Below are 14,887 nucleotides of genomic sequence, written 5' to 3' on the forward strand. Positions count from 1 at the left end.
AAATTTTAATATTAGCCAAAGAAAACCCAAGTAAATCCAGAATGCAGTTGGCCCTGTGTGAGAAAGTATACTGATGAGTGGCTGTGCCACCCTTGGTAGCAAGAACTGAAAGTGTAACTGACAGTGAGTCTTTCACATGACTGTGGAGGAATTCTGGCCCACTCTTCTTTATAGAGGTGTTTTAATTCAGTCACACTGGAGGGTTTTCAAGTATGAACAGGCTGTTTAAGGTCATGCCATCAGATTTAAGTCTGGACTTTGCCAAGGCCACTCCAAAACCTTTGTTTTTTTTCTAATAAGCCAATCAGAGGTGGACTTGCAGCTGTGTTTTGGATCTGCTTCATCATAATTAAAAGCGCTCTTGAGCTTCACGACATGAACTGATGGCCGTACATTCTCCTTCAGGACTTTGCAGTAGAGAGCAGAATTCATGGTTCCATCAATCACAGCAGCAACACAGCCCCAGAGCATCACACTACCACCACCATGTTTGCCTGTTGCTATGATGATCTTTTTATAAAATGTTGTTAGTTTTACGTCAGATGTAACAGGACTCAACCCTTGTGTTCTTTAGATGTTATTCTGGGGTCTTTAGTAACCTCGATGAGTTGTGGATGCGCTCTTGGAGTCATTTTGGGAAGTTGGGACGTTTTCTCTATTTATGGATAATGCCTCCCACCCTGGTTCACTGGAGTCCCAAAGCCTTAGAAATGGCTTTGTAACCCTTTCCAGACTGATAAATGTCAGTGACTTTGTGTCTCAGCTGTGTCTTTAGATCGTTGAATGATGCTTTTTGAGAGATTTTTTTAAAATCCTACTTTATTTTGTAAGACAAGTTCTATTTAAATGATGTCTGGCAGTAATCAGGTCTTGGTGTGAGTACTGAAACTAAATTCCAAAAACGAAGGTTATCACAGTTCATTCATGATTTAACAAGGGAGGCAATTACTTTTTCACAGGGGCCCAAGTAGGTTTACATAGCTTTTCTTTTCCCCATTAAATTAAATTATTTGTTTGAAACATGCAAGTGTGAAAATATGCAAAAATTTAAGGAATCAGGAAAGGCGCAAACTTGTTTTTCACAGCACTGTACACTACTATACTTATGATTACATATTGCGCTGGCCTAGCAATCTCTTCAAATATCACACTTTTTTTTTTTCCCGTTTTCTCGTCAAAGAAACCAAGAAGTCTGAAACCACAAAAACAAGGGGGTGTGAAATTACCAGTAACAGCCATCTGCCTAGTGCTGATAAAATTAGTTGGTAGCCGTTTGCCTAGTGTGGTGGTGACGGTAGTTTATAAGAGAAAAGCTGCCATACATAAAACATACAAAATCCAAACCTAAAATTGGATGGGAATGTGAACAGTGTTCACAACACACTTACAATTCAAAGACCATGTAGAGCATGCCATCGGAGCTGTAAGTCTCCAGCAGCTCCACGATGTGGGGGTGTTTCAGCATGTGGCAGATGCTCGCCTCTCGCTTCAGATCTGTGAGGAAGAAATTCAACATGGGCTATGGTGAGACACATCGAACACTTAGATTTCATCCAGTCTAATTATACTTCCAGGTTGTGAGGGAAAGTGCTAATATTTAAATGTATGCCAAGAGTCGTGTTACTGCTTCGCAGACTTCAAAGTAAACCTAAAACGCTTTTCCTTATTTTCTGACATCTATTTACAGCTCCAGTGCTGGATGCCTATACTTAAAATGAAAAAAGTTTCAAATGAAGCTGACAGCATATATGCAAGTGAGTCTTCAGACTGCTCTAAAAGGTCTTTTTTCCCCCCGGCTCTTAGCTCTAGGTGATGTCAGTGGGAGTGGATTGGATCCCCAATATCATCATCTCATGCACAAGGTTCAGCTTGTGAGCACGGCTGCCCGCCCACAGACCTTCTGTTTGTGAGACGCATCCAATTAAAGGGAGGAGAGGAAAGCTAAAGGAGCTAAAACAGAGGTTGACTGAGGAGCTGCAGGATAAAAGGAAAAAAGTTTATTTTCAACTGAATCAGGCGAAGTTGCCCTGTTAAGAGTCCAACAATTTAAACACAGAGTTGGAAATAAGCATAAAAAGTTTGCTTATACAAAAACTGAAGCTTTTCATTCAGGTATTGTGAACTTTCAATATCAGATTAGCTTTTATTGTGTCCTGGGAGAAATTAACCTTGGACAAGCGAGGGAAACACATCATGTAAAATAACAGATAGATGCAAACATTAGTTTACCATTTTACCAATTATGGCACTAAAGAAATTATACCTATTTAATTTACAGTTTGGTATCCCGTACCTTTTTCATGAAGGCATTATAAAGCATGTGATTTTTGGTCCTAGTAATGTTCAGGTCCTGCTTTATCAGTGATATCTCCTGGAGGGAAGATGAGGGGAGTATCCCGACTATCTTTCCGCCTATTGATGGACTTTATGCACTCAGTACTACAGGATCAATTTTCCTTCAACCTAAAAGGTTTGCATTGTGAAACACGTCTCCCTCTATACTATACTCACCCTATAAAACATTTAGATCCTTTATGTTTAAATGCAGGAAACGACAGAGAAACATAGAAATACCTGACCGTTCTTTTCATACCTCAGCAGACTGCCTGCCACATGACTAACTCAACACTAGGGGGAGCTGCAGAGCATTTAATTTACCAGGTATCCTCTTCTTCATATATAGACTACAGACTAACTGATCAACAAGCTGGTCTGTACCAGAAGGAATGCACATCTGGATCACTCTCATCAACATCATGACTAATCCAGATCTGCAGAAACAATTGCAACATGACTGTGGGGATTTCTCATGTTTTGACTGCCTGGATGGAAAACACGCCTACGATTAGAGGACAGACTTCTCTCTTGCGAGAAGAGCAAAGACACGTTGTCTAATAGACTGACAGACAACTGGCAGGACATGAGGTAACGACAGAGACTGCTGAGGCAAGCTGACAGACATAATGTGCTGCTGTTGGGCTTCTCAGTCCATAAAAAGCTCATTTACACACTCCGCTCCCCATCTGTAAGTCTACTGATCTTTGTGTGTGTGCTCTCTTTGTGTCGTGACAGACCGCTATCATTATGCAATACAGAGGACCGACAGAGTCCCCACTACAGAGCCCCCTATTCTGCTTTCCCTTTTCTTCCATCATTTCCTCCTTCTCTCCCTTTTCACACCGATCCCTCGCCCGTCTCATCGAGTAGCCATTCTTGAACTTAACAATGCTGCCCACTGTCCAACGAGGAAACGACTGAGAGGCCTGGAACGCTCTGAATGAAGCTGATGCCGTCCACTGGGCCTTTTCCAAAGCAGGCCTCGGTTAGCCTTTGTCATGTCATGCTAATAAATTTCCCTTTGAAGATTGCAGGACCATGTTGCCACACCATCTCCTGATATTCTAACTATCATATAAAACTAATGTACAGAAATCACACTGAGAAGTCATTTAGGCTTGCCCATTCCCCAGTGTTACTTTGTCTTCACTTTTGATAAATGACTTTTTCAATATTTAACATGTTTAACAAATAATACTGCAAATTGAACTACTGTATTTTCCCCCCAACAATTCAATACCTGTAAGTCTTTAAGGTCATTGCGAGCCATCTACATTCATCTTTTGCTCAATACTCCAGACTCTTAATTATTGTATTCATCTTTTATTCATCCCAACTCTCTCACGTGTTTCGCACAGAAATACATTTGTATAGAAATCCAAATATTTGTTCCGTTAGCTCGAAGCTCAGCCCAGCCTGCAGCTCTGTCTCCTTTTCACTCGGATTTATGCTGACACAGAGTCTTTCTTAATAAGCTAAGGTACGTGGTCTCATGAAATCACTCTGGCTGCACTCCAGTTTTTCACATTGCCACTCCAAGTGGCCGACTTGCAGATTTTCAGTCATAAGTTTAAAAAAAAAATGCTTAGGTTTACCAAATTTAAGGTGAAACTTTCACTGTGATCGACTCTTTGGGGTTTCACCTTAGCCTGATTGGTTTTCTTGTAGGGCGCTTGGTCCCATGATCCAAACAAATGTTTATATAATTTGTTTTATATGGTAACCCACATAGACAAATTGAGGCAAATGTATAACCCTCATCCTCACACTGATTACAACTGATAATCACCAGGACTGTAAAAGCCTGAATATTTATAGCAATGCAATGATCAATTAACTAATTAACAGAGTGACAAAATTACTCTGCAAAGCTTGAATAATGCATTAACAGTTCAAGTCTAATCAAGCAAAAACACCAGAAAACTCTGGAATTGTATAACATTTGACAGACTGCATGATTACAAAAAGAAAAAAAAAAAAAAAAAAAAAAAAAGGTTGAGGTGCGCCCATGAAAAACTTCAAATCTTCTCTATCAGTGCTAAACACCTGATTCTGCTACTGTGTTTTTTGCTGCCATTTATTGCGTTGGATGTCTGAAGTCTGAAGAAACAAGGCATGCTGCCATTTTAACAATTTCTTTATTTAACAATATTATTTTTATTATTTGTATTTATTTTTATGCTGGTCCTCCGCTCACACACTGCTGTGGGATGCGTCCCATTCTCCAACAGTGTCATCAGGACGGCAGGCGGGCCTTTCCATCCTCTGCACTCCCAAATCCCCAATCCTGGAAGCAATCTCTGATAAACCCCGCTCTGTGAGGGTGAGTATTGTCATCTTTGAGGATTCAGACCAGATTTGTTTTTTCATGGGCGCAACCCACAAACTCAACTCTGCTGCTCAACCCACAAATGCGTTTTTCTTACAAATGTAGCACCATTTAAGGCCAAACAAACAGGCTTTCCAATGGTACGGCACTTTTTAACAGAATAAAAAAAAAGGACGCCTTTTCTAAATGTGCTTTAAATGATTTTATACTCTGAAGCCGTTTTAAATTGTTATTGATACCGACGTCATCTAACAGTATTAACCACCCACAGCCCTTAAAACCCTCCCCTCAATATCTGCTACGGATTCGATCTCTTGCTGCCTAGCACAGCAAATCCCCACATTTGTGAAATGAGCTGCTCTCCGTTTATCGCAATATGAAAAAGCATACAATGTAATACTGTTGGCATTCCTAGAAATGCATCACGTGACACCAGAGCCTCTGTAACAAGTCATACACCAAAGCCCCAACCCTTCACTTATTGGAAGAACTCTACATCTTCATCATCACATTTGGAAGTCTGCTCATTTTTGTGCCATTCCTGGTGAAAGTGACCACATGGTGAAGCATGTGTGAAGTGACTCAAGAGATTTAAAAAATAAAAATAAAAAATGCTTTGAAATATTTCTGAGGTAAGAGAAACTCTTAAATGTGGGTGGTTTATATTTTCAGATGAATACAATTAGCACAAAAATAACCTGGGTGTAAGTTCTGGTTTGGGAAACCTTGGTGTAACACTCCAATTTTTCCTCTCTCTCCTCCCTCGGGTCATTTCCTTTTCCTGCTGTTATTGGCTGCCAGAATAATCTCTGGCTGGGGCATCACAGATGGCCCATAGTGAATGCCAATACTACCACCAACACACACACACCTGTGAATTTTGTCTCAATCCCTCACTCCCTACCCTGACACACACACACACACACACACACAGCATGACAAAACCCAAACCCACATGGTGAGACAAGGCATGCATGCAGCATTTCACAAAATGTGAGCCTATCACACCCTGCACCAACACACGACACATGCAGTTCCAAGATATTACTCATCTGTGTGCAGTGTATGCAACATTATAGCCTGTTTATTTATGTGTGAGAGACCATTATGCACTCTGAGTGCCACAGTGTTTGATGTCTGAGCCAATCTGTATTTGCAGTTTAATCCCAATATTTGTTTTAACCCACAAGGACCGGGGGGGGGGGGGGGGGGGGTCCCATTACACAGAACACAGCTCTTCTAGGTCTGTTAAAGAGTGCGGTTCCTTGAGTAATCTCTATAGCGACGCTCTCTTGCCCTGGTTATGTTAACCCCTTCCATCTGGTGCTTTACGTGAAAAACCAACACGTGAGCTGCCAGCCACAGATCAATCCAGGTCTGCTGTGCTTCTCACCTTCTGTGCTGAGGCCAGGGCTGGAGGTAAAGCTGGCCACATCAACAATCTTTACAGCAAACTGCTGGCCGGTGTCCCTGTTGATGCAGCGCCTCACCACACTGAAGGGACCCCTGCAATACAAAAAGGTTTAGAGTTAGTCCCAGATACCTACAGACACAAACACAAGCCTCTGTATGCATTTCTTTCATTCACATCATGACTCCTGAGTTCAGTGAGCGCCTGCCATAAACCCATGTACACATAATGATGGGCACACACTAGTCTTGGGCAGTGGGCAGACATAGTGTTGTTTCTGGGAATATTCTGGATTTACAGTGGGTGGTTAGCTACGCTTCTGAGTCTCCATGCTCGTGCCAGTGGGAATTACAGAGCGGTGTGGTGCAGCGCAGCTGTAAAAGCTAAAATAAAAGCTTTATTATAGAGACCTGTGCTAGGGAGACCTACCCTACACAGTTTATTTTGGGGGAAAGGAGGTGGCAGATATTGCAAATTTGTGTTTCCTCTTATAGCTGCTTTGGAGCTTGACATGTGCAGTGAGGCAGGATTTCCTGATTTGAGCAGCATTTCTTGAGATTTTCAAGTTAATATGAAAAAAGTAGTAAAAAAAAAAAAAAAAAAAAAAAAAAAAAATGCGGGGCAAAATTTAGATTTCAAATGACAAATTTGTTCACTCAACAATCCACCTACATACGCGTTAAGCCTCTACAGAATTATTTGCAAACTAACGCTGAGAAATTCATGTCCTGTATGACCTTTCTACTGGTATGCCTGGTAGCACACAAGTTAAAGTGTACACCTGATAACTTCTCAGTCAAGAGTGTTCAAATTAATCAAGTACTGATATAGTGAGGACAAGAACGAGAAGAAGAAACAAAAAACACTTTTTTCAAGGGGTTTAAATAGCTTATTAAGAGGGAACCTGTATAAAGAGCCTGCTCTTATTTCTGATGGTTTAATCACAATATAAAAATAAATATAAGATTATAATTAACCAACAGTTTGAAAGAATTTGAAAATACATGCATGCCACATACAGCTGCCTCTAGTAAGTAAGCATAACACAAGCAGCTCTCCAAATGCTGCAGGTTCTCCTCAAAGTGGCCTCTTCAGCAAGCAGCAGATCTCAAAGAAACGACACTGCTAGCTCCAGTCACGCTGTGAAGTTTATTTGATGTTAAATTGAGAGTGGAAGAAGAGAAGGATCACTAAATGATCACAAAACTATCCCAACAGCAGACCACCCTGACTAAAGGGAGACATGAGACAGGAACTTTCAAAGTAAAAGCACGTTAATTTCCCAGTTGTGAAATGAATCACGGCATTGCTGGACAGAACAAACAAACTGCTCTATGTACTTGGGTGGCCAAGTTTTTGGTTTTTGTTGTTTTTAATAAGATGCTATGTAAACAACAAAACATAGATAATCTATTACTTTTGCAACCCAGATTACAACCCGTCTTAAGGAAAAGAAAAAAGAAAAAAAATCTTTGCTGTAGGAATGTACTCGAGATGTTGCAGTTCATTTCCAGATAAGCTACTTCACATTTATAGAAATTGTAAGGATTTGAACATTATAAAAATGATTCCCAAAGCTATACATATGCTGATAATCCTGGTACCCTAGGCAGCTTATATAGTAATTTCATCCACACTGATCAACACATGTAGGAGAAGTTGGGGAACAGATGATTATAATAATATGTTTTTAAAAAATAATTAAAAATTAAAACCTTAAGTATTTGAACAATGACATCATTTCTGTCATTTTGCTTCCACCACCACAACACACACTGCTTTTATAGTGTGTACACATTGGTGTAACCCTAGACACCTGTCGGCTTTCCTGATAAGATCATACGAGCAGCAGGTCACGTTCGTGTAGGAACTGGAACATTTTGTGTAAAAACAGACACTGAAAGTAAAGACATGCATATTTTCTGTCTCCGGGCCCACTGAGAGATACAGACGCACACATACCCCTGCTGTGGTACAGCTGTCTCTACATCTCCCGGGTCTGCAATCCTCAGTGGTGGAAACAGCTCTGCTCACTCACACACTCTTACACACACATCCACAGCAACACCTATCTGATGAAGCCCATTGGTAGCTGTTACCAGGTACTGCTTTAGCTGAATCAGTGAATGAAGTTGCCTGACGATGCCCTTCCTGTGCCGAGCATGGCAGCTGCACCTGTATTTGCTCTCACATTAGTTTGTTGTAAAGACTAACCCATACAAATGCAGGCAGCATGTGCACGCTGTGAGCCAAGAGAACTCTTAAAACACTCTTCTCATCAGGGTGTGCAGGAATCCAGTTGATGATCTGACAGCCTCAGCGACCTTTGCCCTTGGGCTGATGTGCTGAAACAGCTGTGTTTACCCATTAGGAAGTGGGAGGTGTGGGTTGCTGCTTGAGTGCTTGATGGGACTTCTGACACCCCTGTTCAAACCCTGCAATCTTAACCAGCTGCGAAAGCGAGATGGGTATCGTTTTCACTTTGAGTGTCTGTCTGTCTGCTGCAGCAATTCTCTCTGTGATTATTCTCCATGAATGATCACATGATTGGCTCATTATTCATATCCAGTTTAGTCTTTAAAGCAAGCTTTCACCTGGAATTAATGTCAGACAATAGCCCCATGTGACTAATGAGGATAAACAAGCAAGCCATACAAGCACATGGCTAATTAACATACTACAAAAGCCATTTCGCAATCCATTCAAACGCTTGCTGTTTACACCAGCACAAAATTCAGTTCATTTTTATTTATATAGTGTCAAATAAAAACTTCTGTTGTCTCAAGGCGCTTTAAAGACCTGCAGTACCACAGAGAAAACAACAATCAGACAACTCATTATGAGTAGGCAATTGGCAACAGTGGGAAAAAAACTCCCTGCACTTCCTGTATCCCCCATGTAGCCTTAATTTTTCAGATGCATAGGTTGATGCTTTGTACTTTAGCAAAAAGCTTGGGTCTAAACTCATTGTCATTTGCTAAGGGACAATGGCCTTCCCAAAGCCCCAATCTCCACCTTACTGACATTTATGTATGTAATTTATCTATGCTTATAGGCCAGGAATTCAACCAATTTAAATGAACTCTACTCTTTCTGTCAAGAAGAGGGGTCAAATATCCAACCAGAATTATGCTAGAAGTTTGTTGATGGTCACCGAAAGCATCTGGTCGATGTGCAACTTGTTAAGAGGCATTTAAGCAAATATTAGTGGGGGTGTCTGTATCCTGTATTTATACTTTTGACACTGTGTGTGGATTAGAGAAAAATCCAAAGTAAATTCTAACTTGTGCATCCAACTCTTGTGTTTTTAAAGTCATTAAAGATGTTTGCTGAACAATCAATCAATCTAGACTAGAAAAGGAACAGTTCAAAGAAATGACTATAAGCCTCAAATTACCACGACATTCATGCTCATGACACGTGTTTGTAAATTTCTGACCACCGCTGTAGCTTCAACCCACAGGGTAATTTTGTATTGAGTCACTACTTTATCAGGTACAACTCTTCATGGTTCAAGACTTTCTGTAGAAACAGCAGGCCGTAGATTCTGCCTTTGTTGTGGTTTACGTGTTATCTCTTTGACATTGTGTTAGAGAGGTGTTACCTAGAGCTGCTTGGTTTAGGTAAACACCAAAGGGTTGTTTTGCTCATTAACTGTAATCTTCATTGTTTAACACAATTATCCAAATTATTGTTAACAAATGCATCATGCATTTGCCAGATTTATTGGTATGCCGGTCTTAATTTCATGCATATCAGTTTTTCAACTACCATTACACTGATGATAGATTGGCCAATGTGGCAAAGAAGCACTGCTATAAAGGAAAAGGCGTGTGCTCTATTTATAACACACAAAATCTTCCTAAGAGAAATGACTGCAAACAAACTAATAATTTTGACCACACTATCTGGATTCTGAAGAGTGGAAAAGTCAAAATTGTAATTAAAATCTGTTTAATCATCAAGGCCTCTTTAGTGATTTCGGAAACTGGTTGCATTTAAGATGCCATTCTTAGTATTAAGTTTCCTTCTGTTTGTAAATGGGATTGTGGAGACTGCTGTTCACACGGAAAACTCAGGGTTCAAGTTCCAGCACTGGCAACCATGCCCAAAAGCCCAAAAGTACCATGACATTCATGCCCATGCCGTAGCACCCTTGAATTTAGCTACTATAGCTACTAAAAAAAAATAAATAAATAAAAAATCCAATTTTTCTCCACAATGGTTGTAACCTAATCAGGTGGTCTCTGGTTCCAGATCTGCGTCCGACTGGTGAAGGTTTAGGCAACTTCAGTGAGAGACTATAACCACAGGGGCACAAATGATTCAGTGAGGGTAAGGCTATTTTGGCACTGGTCTAGTGTATTTCAATAACAGTCATTACCGCCATTAAGCAATGATGTGGGATAGGGTGAATCTGCCCCATTTTATGCATCAACCTCATTTGTAATCTTGGCTTTAAATGCAAGAATCTGCATGGAGAATTAGCCCCTGAATTAGGCCATTTTTACATGTTGTGTGAGAGAGTGGGCTGGGACTGCCAATTAATTTGATAAATTAGAATGTAATTCATCTCATTTGGCATGAAGAAAAAATTAAATGACCATTCAACCATGTTCATGAGCTATTACAGAGGCATTATAAGAGCCCAAGTAACTATAAAAGACATAAATTGCATATGTACTTATAAATTCATTTTTGTGAGGACCATTTTGTGTTTTAGATCTCCTCTGTGAGGACATTATGGCTGGTACCTGCTTTCCAACACACCAAAAAAGCTACTCAGGGCCTCAGATTTGATTTAACATTTAAGATCAGGATTAGATTCAAGGATAGAATTTGGTGGCGCTCAGTGTTACTGTGGGTTTACTCTGTGTCCTCACAAAGACAGAAACACAGACGTGTGTATGCTGGGAAGCGGTGAGGCCGCATGCCATACTGACATCACCGCAGCTGTGCTAAGTGGGCTCATACAAAACTCCCACACATGGCTCACATCCGACAGCAGCAGTCATCAAACATTAGCTCGAAGTGGCAGTCTTTACAGACTGCTCTTTGGCTCATTTCAACTCTCTGCTTTGTGTAAATCCAAGAAACGATGTTAGGAGCATTTTTAACATTCATACTGGCCATGAGTGAAATTACTTCTCAGGTGATTCTCTTTCCTCTCTCTAAAACAGAGGCAGGACACATCTGTAAGCTGCAGACTCCACATGACCACTACTGCTTAAAACAGCATTTTGCCTTTTTAGCTGTGGTAACAAGCTAGCATAAGTCTCAGTCTCAGAGTTTACCAGATGGGTGCTAACTGGTGCTGGACAGTGTTGACTTTTAACATAATAGACACTTAAACTTACCATCATCTGCTCTCGTCCTAGTAAACATTAGAGACACACAGCTTAGCCATTTTCTAAACATCCACTGCATGCATGGAATCTCACCATCACCCCAAAACCTTCTTTAATGATTCACAACGGCTCAACAGTGATAGCAGAAACATAACTGGAAGCTCAAAAACGTGGAATCAAATACAAAATATATTGTGATTCTCTGTGGTGACGCCTACGCATGCACAGAACTCTATTCATAATTTCTAAACAGATGTGCACTTTAAAGTGAGAAAACGCAAGTTCATTATAGTGATTCCACAAAACTAATTCTTCAACAACTATTTGCCCTACTGCCCAAACTGAGCTTAAGTCCAAAGCTTTTAATTTAACAAGTTCAACAAAGTTCAGAACTCTGTCAAGGATAGTCTGTGTACGTCTGAGCAGCAGTAATCCAGAGCTGCTTCCTTATGCAAATCAGGAAAACAACCCTTTGAATATGTGCAGGGAAATTAGCAACCCGGTTGCAAACTGAAATTCAGAGCACACATACCCTCAGGAGGCTTGAAAGCTTTGGCAGAAAATCCTCTCTTTTACATAAGCCAGAAGAGGATCCAAGATTGTTTAAACCTCCCTGTAGAGTCTGGTCTTGTAGTCTGAAAGAAAGCTTCAACTTCGCATCATCCATTCACAACTATTGATCTGTGTGTGGGCATATACTACACATGGAAAGGAAAGTTGATTCCACAAGTGCCCTAGTGAATGAAAACAACATACTGTGTATAGTGTGGTCAAGTTTATGTGCCGTGCTACAGTCTAGCAAAAATATCCCATTATGCAGATTGCAGAAAAGATTTTGTAATGACAAAAAAAACAAACAAACAAAAAAACCCAACTCTCTCTAGAAATGCTTCCTCCACAAAAGCAAGATGACGCTGTAATGTGATGCCTTATTGATCCCAGCAGAAACTGCAGCAAAGTCTTGCATAGGACGCTGCAGTGCATGGTTGCCAGTGTTGGCACTTGAACCCTGAGTTTTCCATGTGAACAGCAGTCTCCACAATCCCATTTACAAACAGAAGGAAACATAATATTAAGAATAGCATCTTAAATACAACCTAATTGTGCAGACAATGCCAACCAGTTTCCAAAAATCACTAGAGGCCTAGGTGATTAAACAGATATTAATTATAAGTCTGGCTTTTCCATGCTTCAGAATCAAGATAGTGTGGTCAAAATTATTAGTTTGTTTGCAGTCATTTTTCTTTGGAAGATTTTGTGTGTTATAAATAGAGCACACACCTTTTCCTTTACAGCCATCTATCATCAGTGTAATGGTAGCTGAAAGAAAACTGATATTATGCATGAAATTAAGACTGGCATACCAATAAATCTGGCAAATGTATGATGTATTTGATAACAATAATTTGAATAATTGTGTTAAACAATGAAGATTACAGTTAATGAGCAAAGTAACCCTTTGGTGTTTACCTAAACCAAGCAGCTCTAAGTAACACCTCTCTAAAGCCTCATTTCCATTACTACCTACTCAGATCGACTCACCACAGCTCCACTCGGATCAAGCGGTTTTCCATTAAAATCATGTACCACCTACAGTTGGTGGGACACTCTGTCATCATAGCAACGCAGCAGAGTCCCATGGCATAATTAGTATGCGACACGACAACAATGGTGGACGTCGAGGCAATGATATGCCTGCTGCTCTGTCTTTGGCTTTTCGTCAGACTCTGGGACCACAGCGTTGTTTTTGTAGCCATTTCCCTCATTGCCCGGGTGTCAAAACTGACGGTTTTGATTTTCGTGAACAAGATACTCTCATGACTCATCGAGTGATGCCACTGACCATCTAATTGGTTAGCTGCAGTCTGGAACTCTGGCCAACAGGTACTAAAATAGTACCTGGTACCAGGTACCATGACCTAATGGAAAACCCTTAAAACTGTGGTGAACCATGGCGAGTTGATCTGAGCAGGTAGTAATGGAAAAGGGGCTTAATATGAGTGTCAAAAAGACAAAACGTAGGGCGTCAGTTTAGCTCAGTGTGTTGAGCAGGCGACCACATGCCATATAGCTGAGAGCGGCCGGCCCGGGTACGTGTCTGACTCGTGGCCCTGTGATCATGTCTTCCCCTCTCTCTCTCACTGTATCTATGAAATAAGGCCAGAAAAAAAAAGACAACACATAATCCACAACAAAGACAGAATCTACGTTCTGCCAGTGCAACAGAAAGTCTTAAGCCATGCATGGACCAAGTAGCAATCAACAAATGTCTGGAACGATTCTGGCTGGATATTTGATCACTATTCTTGGAGTTCATTTAAATTGGTTAGTTGGCACAGAGCTGACTTATAAGCATAATCTATAAGTTTTCAACAGGGTTGAGGTCAGGTGCTTGGGGAAGGCCTTTTCAGAAGCCTAATGTCAGCCTGCTTTATCCATTCCAAAACCAGTTTTGATGCGTGTTTGGGATCACTGTCCTGTTGGAACACCCAACTGTGTCCAAGTTTCAACCACCTAGTTGTTGATTTCAGGTAAAGTTCCAGAATTTGGAAGTAATCCTCCTTTGTTATCATTCCGTCAACCTGTAATGTACCAGTACCACTGCCAGCAAAGCAGCCCCAGAACATGATGCTACCAATACCATGCTCGAGACTTAACAGTGTTCGCTCCAAAGATATCTCTTGTCATTGTGACCAAACAGCTCAATCTTTGTCTTTCACATGTGGGCAGCTACAAATTTCAGTCAAGCTTGAAGCAGGGGCTTTTTCTTTTTGGTCGGCACCCTCACAGTCCATGGTGACACAGAGTTGATATTAGATATCACACTAGAATCTGCAGTTGTTTAGAAATGACTCCAACAAACCTTCCCAAGTTGAATAAATCTACAATCCTCCTCCTTACATCTTTACTGAGTTTCTTGGCCTTTCTCTCAATTAGTGCTGGGCGATATGGAAAAAATATTTATCACGATATGAATTATCACAATAACGATATACAGTTAAGCCCATAATTATTCATACCCCTGACAAATTTTGACTTAAAGTTACTTTTGTTCAACCAGCAAGTTCTTTTTTGACCAGAAATGACACAGGTGTCTCCCAAAAGATAATAAGACGATGTACAAGAGGCATCACTGTGGAAAAAAATATTTCTCAGGTTTTATTTATATTTTAGCAAAAAGTATCACGTCCAGAATTATTCATACCCTTCTCAATAATCAATAGAAAAGCCTTTATTGGCTATTACCGCAATCAAACGCTTCCTATAATTGCAGACCAGCTTTCTGCATGTCTCCACAGGCATTTTTGCCCATTCATCTTTAGCAATGAGCTCCAAATCTTTCAGGTTGGAGGGTCTTCTTGCCATCACCCTGATCTTTAGCTCCCTCCACAGATTCTCAATTGGATTCAAGTCAGGACTCTGGCTAGGCCACTGCAAAACGTTAATGTTGTTGTCTGCTAA

The 14,887-nt window shown here is 40.6% G+C and overlaps 1 protein-coding gene across 10 annotated transcripts in view; it reads right to left on the minus strand.

Annotated features, from left to right (window-relative positions):
• Positions 1 to 14,887, minus strand: part of LOC100693503 (peripheral plasma membrane protein CASK) — a 52,680-nt gene that overhangs the window by 26,849 nt on the left and 10,944 nt on the right. For all 10 annotated transcript variants that reach the window (XM_025902966.1, XM_003440943.4, XM_005450023.3 and 7 more), the window contains exons 2-3: positions 6,060 to 6,172; positions 1,389 to 1,494 (exon numbers count right to left, since the gene is read on the minus strand). In XM_025902966.1, the coding sequence (XP_025758751.1) occupies positions 1,389 to 1,494; positions 6,060 to 6,172 (219 nt within the window). The remainder of the gene's footprint in view (positions 1 to 1,388; positions 1,495 to 6,059; positions 6,173 to 14,887) is intronic.

Source organism: Oreochromis niloticus, linkage group LG23 (genome assembly GCF_001858045.2).
Source record: "Oreochromis niloticus isolate F11D_XX linkage group LG23, O_niloticus_UMD_NMBU, whole genome shotgun sequence".
NCBI lineage: Eukaryota > Metazoa > Chordata > Actinopteri > Cichliformes > Cichlidae > Oreochromis > Oreochromis niloticus.